The sequence below is a fragment of the Panthera uncia genome, assembly GCF_023721935.1.
Source record: "Panthera uncia isolate 11264 chromosome A3 unlocalized genomic scaffold, Puncia_PCG_1.0 HiC_scaffold_11, whole genome shotgun sequence".
Classification (NCBI taxonomy): domain Eukaryota; kingdom Metazoa; phylum Chordata; class Mammalia; order Carnivora; family Felidae; genus Panthera; species Panthera uncia.
Genome location: NW_026057578.1, coordinates 23,877,606 through 23,893,956, shown reverse-complemented (window position 1 = coordinate 23,893,956; position 16,351 = coordinate 23,877,606). Strand labels below are relative to the sequence as shown.

The 16,351-nt window shown below is 38.4% G+C and overlaps 1 protein-coding gene across 2 annotated transcripts in view; it reads right to left on the bottom strand.

The window, feature by feature from the left end:
- The window catches only part of PIGU (phosphatidylinositol glycan anchor biosynthesis class U), an 83,670-nt gene extending 74,578 nt beyond the window's left edge, over positions 1 to 9,092 (bottom strand). The window contains exon 1 of one of the 2 annotated variants that reach the window (XM_049649953.1): positions 8,683 to 9,092. In XM_049649953.1, coding sequence (XP_049505910.1) covers positions 8,683 to 8,935 — 253 coding nt within the window. In that variant the 5' untranslated portion in view covers positions 8,936 to 9,092. The remainder of the gene's footprint in view (positions 1 to 8,682) is intronic. The other variant, XM_049649952.1, reaches the window with a different exon arrangement.
- Positions 9,093 to 16,351: the final 7,259 nt, after the last annotated feature.

Here is a 16,351-nt window from a genome sequence, read left to right as displayed (position 1 = left end):
AGTATTGTATGAATAATAATTTTCTGGGCTAGGTCAGTGTACTATGGTTATGAAGGATGTTAACATTAGAAGAAGTTGAGTACCGGGTAAACAGGAATTCTGTACCATTTTTGCAACTTTTTGAAATCTAAAATTATTTCAAAATTAAGAGTTAAAATAAAAAAGCACATTACAGATATGCATTTACTAAAAGAAAGATGGCCATGAAATACTCTTAAATGAAAAGCAGGTCATAACACAGTATGTCAGTATGATCAAATTTTATTTTAAATACTTATTTTAAATATTTATTTTAAATAAATATTTTAAATATTTATAAGCCTTGATCCATTTAATTATTTGAGAGAAAATGAATATGTATTCAATGAGAAATGCCTCAAATTAAACATAAACCTTAGGCATTAAACAAAATAAATAAAAATTTAAAATACAGCAACCATCTCTGCTGATAAGATTACAGAAGATGTTTAGTTTCTTTTACCTTTTCTTCATTTTCTGAATCTTTAGCAATGAGCACTATTTCATAATTATTAGAAAGAAACAGGAAATTTAATTTTAAAAGAATGAGTGAAGGATAAGAAAAAACATAAACGGACACACAAAAAACTATAAAAGGTATGAGCTTATATATGCCTAAAATCTCAGAAGTACATGTAAGAAACTGATATACGTAAGAATCTGGTCCCTCCAGGGAACACAAGTGGGTGGTTATAGGAAAGTGGTATGGAAAGGTGCCTTTTAATCATATAGCCTTTTGCACCACTGGTTTCTGAATCCTGTGATAGAATTACCTATTCAAAGATAAATAAAACAAAATCAAAGTTACAAAGCCTGTTCCAAAAATATATATTTATAATGAGTGGGCCTTAAATGGACCCACCCTAGAAGGAAACTTAATCAGTTACAGAGTTCATACTGGCTGTTAAAATAAAAAAAGCTATTGCTCAAGACAGCTATAACTGGTCCTTATACTAGGACCAGAAAGAAATTTGCCCCACGGAGCCACATAAAGAGGTTGCTGTGTAACACAACTATTCAACCCTTCACTAACAGCTTAACTGGAGACCCCAGGAGATGATTCATCAGGCCACTTCACAGGGCAACTCCCCACCTAAGTCAATGGCATCCTACCACAGAGCAGTAAAAGCAATTCAACAGAGGACCAGTAAGATGCTGTCCATAGACATCACTCTCCACTGGTTTAATCCAGAGGGAGATTGCATACTTTTTAGGCAATTGTCTAAAATGTAATTCTCTCAGATATGCTTTTGCTAGGATATTGTACACCTCAAAATTTGTTAATGTGTTTTCTGGCAAGTGCTTAGAATGTGGCACTGCTATCATGATGATTAAATATGACCTCATATTACTTAATAAATAATTGATCTAAGGAAAGAGTTAACCTCATGGAAACATTAAAAAACAAACAAACTATCATTTACTCCCACCATCTATAACATTAAAAAGTGTAGGAAGAGCATCAACTCAAAATATTTTTACTTGAATACATTGATATTTATGATGAACTTATAATGTCATTACTCTGGTGCACATGATTGAAAACTTTGGCATGGTCTGCAGTACATTTGGGAACATCTGAATTACAGAGTAACAAAATCCTCTAGAATGTGATGGTGAATTTACTCCATGTATAAAAGAAAAACCAGGGCCCCAAATTCTAACATATATAACTATGTTCCAATAATATTTTGCTGGGAACATTTTAACATAGGTTTCATAAAATGTCTGTTTGGGGAGAAAAACAAAATACTCAAAACAATACAAAGAACTCATAGCTTTAAGCCATTCTTTTTCCTAGAGTACCCCCCAAAATAACACTTGTAAAAAGTACACCAGATAAATTGAATAAAATTTCAGCTTCATGGGATTATTATCCAACAACTAATGCTTCAGAATAGTTGACCATAAAAACTAATTAATTATTGCTGACTATTCTAAAATACAAGGGTTTTTTTTATAGGGTCTCAACTCTTTTTTTTTTTTAAGATTTTAAGTAATGTCTATACCCAACATGAGACTTGAACTTACAACCCCAAGATCAAGAGACATACTCTACCAACTGAGCCAGCCAGGCACCCCAATAAAGTATCTCAACTCTTTTTTTTTTTAATGTGTATTTATTTTTGAAGGAGAGAGAGACAGAGCATGAGCAGGGGAAGAGCAGAGAGAGAGGGAGACACAGAATCTGAAGCAGACTCCAGGCTCTGAGCTGTCAGCACAGACCCCAACGTGGGGCTTGAACTCACAAACTGTGAGATCATGACCTGAGCTGAAGTAGGACGCTTAACCAAATAAGCCACCCAGGTACCCCAAGTGTCTCAACTCTTAACTGATAAATCCCATGAAGTAAAAATTCTTATTTAGTTACCTTTACATATTTTTCTTATGGGTGATAATAAAAACATATTATGTAGCATAAGACAAACATTGTCTGGGGCGCCTGTCGGTTAAGCTTCTGACTTCAGCTCCGGTCATGATCTCGGGGTTCATGCGTTTGAGCCTTGTGTCGGGCTCTGTGCTGACAGCTCAGTGCCTGAAGTCTGTATCACATTCTGTGTCTCCCTCTCTCTCTATGTCCCTCCCCCACTCACGCTCACTCACTCGCGCTTTCTCTCTCTCAAAAATAATCATTAAAAAAAAAAAAAAAAAAAGGCAAACATGGTCTTTGAGCTTCCCATATCAAGAAGGGCATGCATTAAGCTTGTTCAAAATAAGTAGTATCTATATTTCTAGCCCAGAAGGCCCAAGAGACAGTGTCATTCCCATAGCAATGAACACACCTAGCATCCAGAACTTGCTTTCTAAATAACTTTTTTCAATAAAAGAAACCAGGATTCCTTGGAGAAGTGGTCAATTCCAGGGCTAGACCAAGAGAAAAATAAGGTAAGACTAAAGCATCTTGTGGTTCCAGAAAGTAATGAAGTATTAAAAACACCAGAACAAAACAAAACAAACAAACAAACAAAATAGTGAGGAAAGTATGTCCAAGGACAAAGGAGTCAACCTGAAAGAGGTTGCAATGGCCAAAGATTTTGAGCATCAAAATAAAGATAATATGGATTATAATCCAGAGAATAAAATAAATACCTATAAGTCCATACAGATGTTAAATAAATAAGGAAGAAGGGACAACTCTTCCTTACAGAAGATTCCAATTCATAATGAAGAAGGAATGAGGGCAATAGAAAAGTCATCATTAGAACACCATAGTAATGACTGCTGCAGGCAAGATCATCAACCCATAAGTGCAAAAAGTAGTGAGTAAAAACTTTAGAGAGACACAAGATATATACAGAGCCCCTATATATATCCCCCCAAATGTTTATAAATTAAAAAGGGAAAATAGTAACTTTACAGTGGAGAAACCAGGCAGATACTATCATAACCAAGGGATTAAGGTTAACACCATCAGTAATAAGCCATTTCAATATGAGGTACCTCGATCCAATACATTGAGAAGATCACATCATTTCAGTGGGACTTTTCCCCAAAATCCACGATCTCAATCTTACTATGAGAAACATTAGACAAACCCAAATTGGGAGACATTGTTTGTACAATACTTGACCAGTATGTTTCAAAAGTGTCACAGTCATAAAAGACAAGGCAAAGCTGAGGAACTCTCACCAATAGAAAAAGAATGAGGGCCCACCACCAAATGCAATATATGATCCTAAATCAGATGCTGGAACAGGAAAAGAATAGTGGGAAAATGGTAAACTCTGAGCAACTACAATTTGTTTAATGGTATTATATGGACATTATTGTCTTAGTAGTGTCTTAGTTCTGACCAATATACTCTAATTATGCAGGATGTAAACATGAAGGGAAGCTGGATGAAGGGTATACATGGCATCTCTGTACTATCTTTGCAAATGTTTTGTAAATATAAAATTATTTCAAGTAAAAAGCTAAAAAACAAAAAAAGTAGTGGTATCCAGTCTCTGGATCCCACTGCCAATTTGCAGGAAACACAATGAACACACAAATATGTTAAACTGAACCATGAATATACAATCAGTAAAGTCCAAACTATGGGAAACACTAGAGGTCAAATGGTCTGGGTTCTTCAACAGATAAGAAAAGGATGGTATGGATGGGGACCTTAAAGATTAGGGGAGACTTAAACCACATATAAAAACGTTTAAGGGCAACACTAAGCTATAGCAACTAGGGACACTCATTAGAGCAATAAAACAAAGAGGGTGCAAAAATGTCATAAGGGATGCCTGGATTGTTCAGATGGTTAAGCATCCAACTCCTGATTTCAGCTCAGGTCATGATCTCATGGTTCATGAGTTCAAGTCCCATGTCGGGGGCTGTGCTGACAGTGTGGAGCCTGCTTGGGATTCTCACACTCTCCTTCTCTCTACCCCTCCCCGGCTTGTTCTCTCTCTCTCTCTAAACAAACAAACAAACAAACTTAAAAAAAAAAAGATGTCATGGGGGCACCTGGGTGGCTCAATCAAACATCTGACTCTTGGTTTCAGCTCAGGTTATGATCTCACAGTTTCATAAGTTCAAGCCCCACGTCAGGCTCCAAGCAGACAGTACAGAGCCTGCTTGGGATTCTCTGTCTCCCTCTCTCTCTGTACCTCCCCAACTTGCACTGTCTCTGTCTCTCTCAAAATAAATAAATTAAAAAAAAAAAAAAGATGTCATGACTATAAAAGTCAGGATAATGGTTATTTAATGAAGGCGCTGAGGGGGTGTGCCTAAAATGGGGCATACATAAGGGCTTCTGGAATAAGTGACAAAGTTCTGATTCTTGATTTGGATGATGCCTACAAATGTGTTTTGCTTATAATAATTCACTGTGCAATACATTGTTATGTGTGGTTTATTAATTCTCCATTTTGTTTAACAATAAAAGTTCTGGTTTTTTTAAAGTAGTGCTATCAGAAGTGTTCTTCCTGACCCTGACCCTCATAGCTGCATTGGAGGTGGGTTTCTAAATAAGCACTTATAGCTTGGGCTCTACCCTAAACTCAAGAAGCTAAGCCCATATTGATTCCTAATCATTAGAGCAAAGGCTGAGGAATATATATGATTAAAAAATATATATGATATATTTGATTAAAATATATGATTAAAAAATATATGATTAAAAAAAAAAGTTCCAAAATTATTTCTGACAGATTTCTATGCAAGATGGTATAGAGTGCACTCTGGTGGAACAGCAACGCCTAAAGACTGCCAGCTATTCACACAAAACATTATGTATGTGACTTAATCTCTCTGTGCTTCCATTTTCTCATCTATAAAATGGGGTATTTACACATAAAACTATTTACATCTTAGGGCCATTGTGGTGATTAAATTAGTTCTTAGACATATCTAAAATGCTTAGAACAGTGCCTGTCATATAGAAAGCACTATATTAGTGTTAGTTACTGTCTGAGAAGCACATGCTTGCATTTTTGTCAAGTAGAATATTTATATAAATTTTAGTTGGACTACCAAATAAACTGATGGGTCTGTAGAAATGAATGACATAGAAAAAATGTCTTTCCTATTATAATGGGTATCCGTTATTTTCACCTACGCAGGATCAATTTCCCCCTCTTCTGGTAATAGCACTCTGGTCTTCCTATAGGATGCCCTCTTCCATAGTTTGGAAGGTTGTCCCCTCTCCAAAGATGTAGATAGATAGATATTATTTTTAAGGTTTTATTAAGTAATCTCTACACCCAACATGGAGCACAAACCCACAATCCCAAGATCCAGAGTCACACGCTCCACCAACTGAGCCAGCCAGTAGGATACATATAATATGTATATGGATACATGACTTAGGCTGACCACAGTAATTGGCTTAAGAATTGGCATATAACCCAAATAAGTTCAATGTGACTCAATTCCAAGGCTTTCGTTATGTTTGTTGAAGAACAGTCACTCTCCTTCCACTGGACCTGACACTGTGAGGATATAAAAGTCAGAGACTATTGGGGCCAATCTTGCCAATACCCAAGAAGAGCCCTCCTGAATGCAGTCAATGCCAAGACAGAGAAAGAGTTAGTCATGATGAGATCATTGAGTCTCTGTATCTAGCTAGATTTGAAGTCACCATCTACCCTGCCTGAATTGTTCTGTTATGTAGGCCATAAGTTCACTTTTTATTATAATTTGCGCAGTTTGAGTTTGGATTCTGTCATCTGCACATGAAAGAACTGACAACATGCCAAGTTAAAACCCTTCAGATATTTGAAGACAAGAATCATCTCCTCCAAGTTTACAACTTCTCATTTATTCCCATTAAAAATCACTCTATGGTTACAGTCAAGCAAAATCTATTTGGATTCACAGTCCTTCACCCAAACAACTGGTCACTCAAAAAACTCATGTGGAATGAATGAATGTCATGTGAAACCAGAGGGGCTCCTACTTCAATATTTTTAAATGCCTGCCTTTTAGGGTTAAATACAATCACTTGCTTTTTAAAATATCCCGTCTTAAAGTATACTCTGAAGACAAGTGATACAGATGTACCAACCCCGCTTAAAACAGGACAAATAATTATCCTGACCCCATCAGATTCAGATAGGTGATTAGCAAATCTCCCTCTAGCTCTGACACTGGCCCCAAGCTCCAGACCTAAACCTCTGAATATCATACTATCACCCTATACATACATCAAACACTTAACTGCTATCCTTTCTAACTCACCTATTTTAGCCAATATCACAATTGTTCTCCTGATTATTTAGATTCAAAATCCTAGAATTAGCTGTTTTGACTTTCATTATTGTGCTAAGAGCTTAAATATGGATTATCTCATTTAATGGGGTACATATTATAACTTCCTATTTTACAGATGAGAAAAATTATGTTGGAGATCATACAGATATATGTAGAGAAGCAAAAGAAGACTCAAACCCTTTTAAAGATCCCAGACCCTGTGCTCTTAATCATCATATTATATTGCCTCATTTTAGGATCCTTCACCCTGCCCTTCCTATATGTAACCAGATCTTATGTTTTCTTTTCTTCAACATTTATTTAATAGTAACAATGTAACTAATTACTCTATGCAAGGCACAAAGGATTCAGTAATGAGTAAAACAGTTTTGGCCTCCAAGGAACTCATAGTACAATGGAGAAACCAGATATAAACAAATAATTATAATAAAAAGTGAGACATACTCTTAATAGAAGTATGTATAAAGTGCTAAGAGAACAGAGGAAGGAGGGCCTAATACTGCCTTGGGGCTTTTGGTAGCCAGAAGAAAGCAGGAACCAAGTGGCTTCAACCCAAACAATTCAGTTTGTTCAACAAATAACTATATGCAAATATTATATGCAAGGATTATCAAGTGTAAGCTCTCACCATCACACATAAGAATTACTACTACCTTTATCACCATTTGTCAACTGGGAAACCTGGGCATATTACTTAACTTCTCTAAATTTTGGTTTCCTCATCTGTAAAATGGGGGAAATAACACCATCTAACACACGGAATAACTTGGGGATCAGAGGCTTACCATAGTCTTTCATATATAGTATTTTTAGAAACCTAAGCTTGAATTATTCATAAAACAACCATTCATTATGCCATTCCCCATTCCAGAATGTCTATGGGATAACATCAAAACTCTAGCATTTAAAGTTCAGGGACACAAAGAGAACTTCTGGGGTGCTGTTACTCCTGTAATGTTTTGTTTTATGATCTGGGTGCTGGCTAGGGGTGCTGGCTACATGTGTATACAGTTTATAAAAATTCACTGAGTTCAACACTTATTATACGTGCATTGATGTACACTGTACTTAAAGTAAAGAAAGTTTTTTTATAAGTCTTAAATTCTGGCCCTAACCTAACCCCTACCCCATTTCTCCTTCACTTTGTACATTTTGCACCCTTCAACATTTTCTTGGTCCTGTTTACCTTCTGCTACCAGGAATTCTTTCTCTAATCTCCCTTTCCAAATTCTACATCCCTCAACAGTTAGCTCACAGCCCACATCCTTAGGAAACTGGAAAAAGAGAGGACACTTCCTTCAGGGTTGAAACTCCAAGAAAGGAACTGGATGTACACGGGAAGAACATTTTCCAAAAAGGATTATAACTGTCTCTCCCAGTAGCCTGTGGATCCTTCAGCACAAATTCTGTCTCACTGTAGGCACTGGTATAAAATAGTGGATGAAGAATTTAAGAAACAGTAGGAAATGCTGTAGTACAAGTCCCAGACCGAGAACACGCGTCTAAGCACACCCACTCACTCTACTGGCTTAGGCAAGATAGGTCCCCTCACTCAGGGAACCCCTCACACACTATCCCATACCCCAGGGAGCACCACCTACAATCCCTCACCAAAACCGAATCACCTCTGCAAATCCCAATCCACCCAGCACGCCCTTTTCTTATATCTATCCTTTCTCAGGCCACGCCCCTCTGCTCAGGACCCGAGGGGGACACACCCCCTCAGCTCCCCACGCCTCAGGTGTGTAGGCCCCTGGGGCCCAAACCTGGCCCCACAGTCCTACGCCCCCTCCCCTCGGCAGCCACGCCCTCAGGCTCCGCCCTCCCACCCTCCCCGAGGGCGCCAGAGCGGGTCAATTCCCTCAGAATCTCGTGCTTGAGGCCACTGCCCCCGCCTCCCATTCACTGAGGCCAGGAGAGCACAGGCGGGGCCTGGCCACCTACTCCAGCCAGTGGCCTCACCTCTCTTCCAAGAACTCAGTGGGGACACCACCTCCACCCGTTCGGAAATGAATTCAGCCAGACTGGAGCGGAACAAGGCCGCCCGCACGGTCACGGCCACTACCAGCACCAGAGCCAAGGGAGCCGCCATGATAGCTGGGGTGGGCGCGCAGGCGGGGAGGGAAACGTGAGGCGGAAAAGCCTCGCGACCTGTGCGCCACCCTCTGTAGTTCCGCGGCCAGGCGCGCCTTGCTGCTGCCACCGGAGCACCCATACTGGGGACTACCACTCCCAGGAAGCCTTGCGGTGAGATGGGGCGGGGCGACGTAGAGCGGGGCTTCTCAAGCTTGTAGTAAAGGGTTGGGCGACGTCTCTTAAGAGAGCAGGTGTTTCGTAAAAGCGCTCGGCGCTGCTAAGTAAGCAGGTGAAGGCGTGTCTTACTAGAATAATGAGCAAGTTTTGAGGAGTTGTTAATTTCACTCTTTTGTGTACGTTTTAAATGTTAGGATGTTTCCCTTTTATGTTTTAAAAATAATATTAAATATGTACTCATTTATGTATTCTGCAATTGTTTATTGAACACCAAGTATACGCCAGGCACTATATTGGGTTTTGAGGACACTTTTTGGAGTGCTCTGTTTGCTCTGCAGCCTTGAACAAGTTGCTTAATCTTTCTGTGCCTCAGGTACCTCATGTGGAAAATAACGCTGCATGTTAGCCGGTCCTTATGAGCTAGCCAGAAAGGATTGAGGAATGTTTAGAAATTTTGCTGGTCGCTTTTAAAACACAGCCATTATCAAAAATTAAATTATATAAACTTACAATTAAATAAGTTATATTAAAACAAGTTAATAAATACTCAAAACTTATTACTTACTTTTTTACTACACTTTTGTTTTATCTGTGCTTTTTTTTAATTTAAATTTTTTTAAATTTACATCCAAATTAGTTAGCATATAGTGCAACAATAATTTCAGGGGTAGATTCCTTAGTGCGCCTTACCCATTTAGCCCATCCCTGTTTTTATATTATTTTTGTTTCCTTTCCCTTATGTTCATCTGTTTTGTCTCTTAAGGTCATCATATGAGTGAAGTCATATGATATTTGTCTTTCTCTGACTGACGAATTTCACCTAGCATGATACCCTCCAGTTCCATCCATGTAGTTGCAAATGACAAGATTTCATTCTGTTTGATTGCTGAGTAATACTCCATTGTATATATATACCACATCTTCTTTATCCATTCATCCATCGATGGACATTTGGGCTCTTTCCATACTTTGGCTATTGTTGATAGTGCTGCTGTAAACACTGGGGTGCACGTGCCCCTTCGAAACAGCATACCTATATCCTTTGGGTAAATACCTAGTAGTGCAATTGCTGGGTGTAGGGTAGTTCTATTTTTAGTCTTTTGAGGAACCTCCATACTGTTTTCCAGAGTGGCTGCACCAGCTTGCATTCCCATCAACAATGCAAAAGAGATCCTCTTTCTCCGCATCCTCGCCAACATCTGTTGTTGCCTGAGTTGTTAATGTTAGCCATTCTGACAGGTGTGAGGTGGTATCTCATGGTGGTTTTGATTTGTATTTCCCTGATGATGAGTGATGTTGAGCATTTTTCCATGTGTCGTTTGGCCATTTGGATGTCTTCTTTGGAGAAATGTCTATTCATGTCTTTTGCCCATTTCTTCACTGGATTATTTGTTTTTTGGGTGTTGCATTTGATAAGCTCTTTCTAGATTTTGGATACTAACCTTTTATCTGATATGTCATTTGCAAATATCTTCTCGCATTCTGTCAGTTGCCTTTTAGTTTTGCTGATTGTTTCCTGAGCTGTGCAGAAGCTTTTTATTTTGATGAGGTCCCAGTAGTTCATTTTTGCTTTTGTTTCCCTTGACTCCAGAGACATGTTGAGTAAGAAGTTGCTGTGGCCAAGGTCAAAAAGGTTGTTGCCTGCTTTCTCCTTGAGGATTTTGACGATTTCTTGTCTTACATTTAGGTCTTTCATCCATTTTGAGTTTATTTTTGTGTATGGTGTAAGAAAGTGGTCCAGGTTCATTCTTCTGATTGTTGCTGTCCAGTTTTCCCAGCACCACTTGCTGAAGAGACTGTCTTTATTCCATTGGCTATTCTTTCCTGCTTTGTCAGAGATTAGTTGGCCATACATTTGTGGGTCCATTTCTGGGTTCTCTATTCTGTTCCACTGATCTGAGTGTCTGTCCTTGTGCCAGTACCATACTGTCTTGATGATTACAGCTTTGTAGTATAGCTTGAAGTGCAGGATTGTGATGCCTCCTGCTTTGGCTTTCTTTTTCAAGATTGCTTTGGCTATTCGGAGTCTTTTCTGGTTCCATACAAATTTTAGGATTATTTGTTCTAGCTCTGTGAAGAATGCTGGTGTTATTTTGACAGGGATTGCATTGAATATGTAGATTGCTTTGGGTAGTATCAACATTTTAACAATATTTGTTCTTCCTATCCAGGAGCATGGAATCTTTTCCCATTTTTTTGTGTCTTCTTCAATTTCTTTCATAAGCTTTCTGTAGCTTTCAGTGTGTAGATTTTTCACTTCTTTGGTTAGATTTATTCCTAGATATTTTATGGTTTTTTGGTGCAATTGTAAATGGGATCGATTCCTTGATTTCTCTTTCTGTTACTTCATTGTTGGTGTATAGGAATGCAACTGATTTCTGTGCATTGATTTTTATATCCTGCAACTTTGCTGAATTCATGAATCAGTTCTAGCAGTTTTTTGGTGGAATCTTTAGAGTTTTCCATATAGAGTATCATGTCATCTGCGAAGAGTGAAAGTTTGACCTCCTCCTGGATGATTTGGATGTCTTTTATTTCTTTGTGCTGTCTGAATTCAGAGGCTAATGTTTCCAATACTATGTTGAATAACAGTGGCAAGAGTGGACATCCCTGTCTTGTTCCTGACCTTAGGGGAAAAGCTCTCAGTTTTTCCCCATTAAGGATGATATTAGCATTGCGTCGTTCATATATGGCTTTTATGATCTTGAGGTATGCTCCTTCTATCCCTACTTTCTTGAGGGTTTTTATCAAGAAAGGATGCTGTATTTTGTCAAATGCTTTCTCTGCATCTATTGAGAGGATCATACGGTTCTTGTTTTTGAGGTTATTTATCACTACTGTATCACTATGGCAAATGTTGTATAATGGCGTGCCACTGCCCATCAATTCCTATACTGGTGTTGTCAGGTTAGTATCTTGAAATCCCTCCCAATGAGAGTGTTTACACACAGAAATCAGCAGGCACTACAAATCAGAGTTTTGGACTTTGGAGAACCCATTGATAAGCATTAAGTAGCACACTACTTCGTTAATTAATGTATGAAAAGTGCTTATTTGAGTGCTTAAATGTTAGGTACAATAATTAATATTAAATAAATACATAAGAAAATTTCAGGGCTGTAGATAAGATGAAACAGCTGGTATGATCAAGAATAACTTGGTGGGGGAAAAAAGAATAACTTGGTGGAAGTGTGGTGGTAGCACTGGACAGGGCAGTCAGGGAAGTCTCTGGGAAGAGGTGACATTTGAGCTGACACATAAAGGATGAGAAACTAATCAGAGCTGACAAGTGGAGGAAACAGACTCTGAGTCAGGAAACAGTAAATGTGTTTGAGAGAGAAAACAAGTGTGTTCCAAGTGGAGAGAGTAATAGAAGGTACGGGGGAGAGGCAGACAGTGGCCAATTAGGTAGGGACTTGTTTGCCATAGTTGGGAATTTGGGAATTTATTCAAAGGGTAATCCATGCGCCATTGGAGGATTTTAGACCAAAAAGTGATGTAGTCAGGTGTATATATATTTTTAATTTCTTTCTTTCTTTATTTTGAGAGAGAGAGAGATTGAGCAGGGGAGGAGCTGAGAGAGAAAGAGAGAGAATCCCAAGCAGGCTCCACACTGACAGCATGGAGCCCAATGCAGGGCTCCAACTCACAAACCATGAGATCGTGGTCTGAGCTGAAATCAAGAGTTGGTCTCTTAACCGACTGAGCCACCCAGGTGCCCCAGTCAGCTATATATTTTTAAAAGATCACTATATCCCCAGGCTCTATACGGGGTATTGGGGAATATTCCAGTGGCAAAATTGCACCTTCTGCCTTTTTGGAAGTTGGAGAGTAGCTGAAGAGATGTGATAATCTTAAGAGTAACACAAAAGTAAAATCACAAATCATAATGAGTAAAGGGAGAAAACGGAGCAGGATGCTAGGAGAATACAAAAATCAGCCCTGGAGCTGATAGCTTTCTTGACCAATGGGAGGGGTAGGTCTTCAGTGGGAGAGGCAATTAGAAAGGAATAGAAAGAGGCATTCTCATCCTTTGAGCCCTGTTCTGCCAAGCACAAGCACTGTGCCATACTTTTAACACAAATGAGCTTATTTAATCTGTATAACCTCCCTTCCTGAAGATACAAGTGTTGGTATCCTCTTTGACATAAAAGGAGGAGATATATGTATTACATCATCATAGAGTGAAGTGTATTACATCATGAAAAGTGGAGGTGATTATAACACAAACCTCATGGTGAAGATTGAACAAGATTATGTAATGTAAAATGGTTAGTCCATACCATTTGCTTGGTATATATTAGTTAGCTGTTTTATTTTTGTTTACATCATCCTACAGATGACTTAAAAGTTCTTCTTAGGGTGAGGATTGTCTTTGGGAAAAAACATTTTAGGTAGACCCAAACTAGTGGTTCTTAAACATGAGTTTGCATGGATCATAGACCTAAATATTAGAACTAGAACTGTAAGACACCTAGAAGAAAACATAGGAGTAAACCTTCATGACCTTGAGTTAGGCAATGGTTTTTTAGATACCAAAAGCACAGGCAACAAAAGAAGAAATAAATAAATTGAATTTCACAAAATTAAAAACTTGTGCCTCAAAGGGAACTATCAAGAAATAAAAAGACAACTCACAGAATGGAAGAAGATATCTGCAAATCATATATCTGATTAGGGACTTTTATTCAGAATATATGAAGAACTCTCATAACTCAATAATGGAAAATAAATAACCCAATTAAAAATGGGCAAGGATGGGGTGCCTGGCTGGCTCAGTTGGTGGAGCATGTGACTCTTGATCTTGGAATTGTAAATTTGAGCCCCAGGTTGGGTGTAGAGATTACTTAAAATCTGTAAAAAAAAAAAAAAAAAAAAATGGGCAACGGATTGGACTAGACATATCTCCAAAAGAGACGCAAATGGCCAATAAGCATGTGAAAAGATGCTCAACATCATTAGTTACTAGGGAAATACAAGTCAAAGCCGCAATGAGATATTACCTCTCACCTATGAAGGTGGCTACAATAAAAGGCAGATAATAACAAGTATTGGCAAGGAAGTGGAGAAATTGGAACCCTCATGTATTGGTGGTGGGAATATAAAATGCTGCCCCCACTTTGGAAAACAGTTTGGCAGTTCCTCAAAATGTTAAACATAGAATTGCCATATGAACTAAAAATTAAACTCCTAGCTAATATCCAAGAGAAATGAAACATATCCATACAAAAATTGTACATGAATGTTCACAGCTTGTTCATAGTTATTATTCATAATACCCAAAAAGTGGAAACAAGGAAAATATTCATTTTGTTTGTTATGAATGGATGAACAAAATGTGGTATATCTATCCAATAGACTATCATTGAGTAAAAAAAAAAAAAAAAAAAGGTACTGATACATGCTACATAGATGAACATAGATGAACCTTGACAACATGCTAAGTAAAATAAGCCAAACACAAAAGACCACATATTGTATATAATTCCATTTATGTGAAATGTCCAGAATAGGCAAATCTATAGAGATCGAACACAGATTAGTGGTTGTCTAAAGGTGGTAGAGAGGTGGTTGGCGGGGTAGAGAATAGGAAATGACTGCTAATGAGTACAGGATTTCTTTTGGGAATGATAAAAATGTTCTAAAATCAGATTGTGGTGATGGTTGTACAACTCTGTGAATATACCAAAACCACCGAGCTATATACTTTAAATGGGTGAATTTTAGGGGCACCTGGGTGGCTCAGTCAGTTAAGTGGCCGATTTTAGCTCAGGTCAGGATCTCATGGTACGTGAGTTTGAGCCCCGCATCGGGCTCTGTGCTGATAGCTCAGAGCCTGGAACCTGCCTCACATTTGTCTTCCTCTCTCTCTACCCCTCCCCTGCTTGTGCTCTGTCTGTCTGTCTGTCTCTCTCTCTCAAAAATGAATAAACATTAAAAAATTTTTAATGGGTGAATTTATTGCATGTATGTTATGTCTCTATATCTTTTAAAAAATGAGCAATCAGGGGCGCCTGGGTGGCTCAGTCGGTTGAGTGTCCGACTTCGGCTCGGGTCATGATCTCACGGTCCGTGAGTTCGAGCTCCGCATCGGGCTCTGTGCTGACAGCTCAGAGCCTGGAGCCTGCTTCAGAGTCTGTGTCTCCCTCTCTCTCTGACCCTCCCCCATTCATGCTCTGTCTCTCTCTGTCTCAAAAATAAATAAACATTAAAAAAAATTTTTTTTAATAAATAAAAAATAAAAAATGAACAATCATTTGGGAGATATATTTTTCAAATGTAAATTTCCTAGCTCTGCCCTAGAAACTGTGATTCACTAGGTCTGGGAAGGAACCCAGGAACCTGCACTCTTAATCTCTCCAGTTTATTCTGATATTGGCGGTTCAGGTGCCATACTTTGAAGAACATTACCCTGAAGGTGTAGGTATCCAGTTTCTTATGCAACAAAAAGATGAAAATAGTAATAATAGCTATCATTATTGAGTGCTTACTATGTGTTAAGCATTATTTTAAGTGCTTCACATGTTTTATCTCAGTATATATGTATATACTATATATATGTATATATAGTATATACTATTATTTATTATATATATTCTATATTACTATATATTATATATGTGATATATATTCTATATTACTCTTATATATCAGCATATGTATTATATACTATTACAACTACTATAATTTCCCTATCACCACCTGCGCATGAGGAAACTGAAGAACAAAGAAGTTTAGTAATTTGTTTAAGGTCACACAACTTGTAAACAGCATAACCAGGATCTGAATGTTAGGTCCAGACATTGTGGTTAAGCTGCTCTTCCTGAGAAAATGAGAGGAATTTGGGTTGAGTTGGGTTAAGTTGTTCTGTAGCTGAGAAGGGAGGGTAGAGAACTGAAAGAAGGGAGATAATAAAGGAGGAAGCAAGATGATTTCTGTCCTGAGAAACCAGAGATCCCAGATGGTATGTGGGTTGCCCAGGAGGAAGAAATTGAGGCTCTAAGATATTAAGTAACCAGCTTTAGGCCATACACCTGGCTAATTGTTCCTTTAGGATTTATTGGACACCTACCTTTGCTGAGGCCTATGCTAGTCTGTAGAGATACAATCTATCCAGTACATTTCTTGTATTCCAAACAGCAAACTGATTCTGGCCACCTTTAACATAAAGGAAGTTGACTAGGAGGTGGTGCGGGAGTTCACAGGGCTAAAGGGAAGACTGAGTAAACCAGACTTGGAACAATCAGGGCCCAAATAAACAATACAGGGCCTGGGAAGCAGGAGGCACCTGCCGCATCAACTAGGCACCGCCAGTGGAATGAGTGAACATTAACCAGTTTTTCATGGCCTTGTATCTTGTCTTTCAAGATCCAAGGTT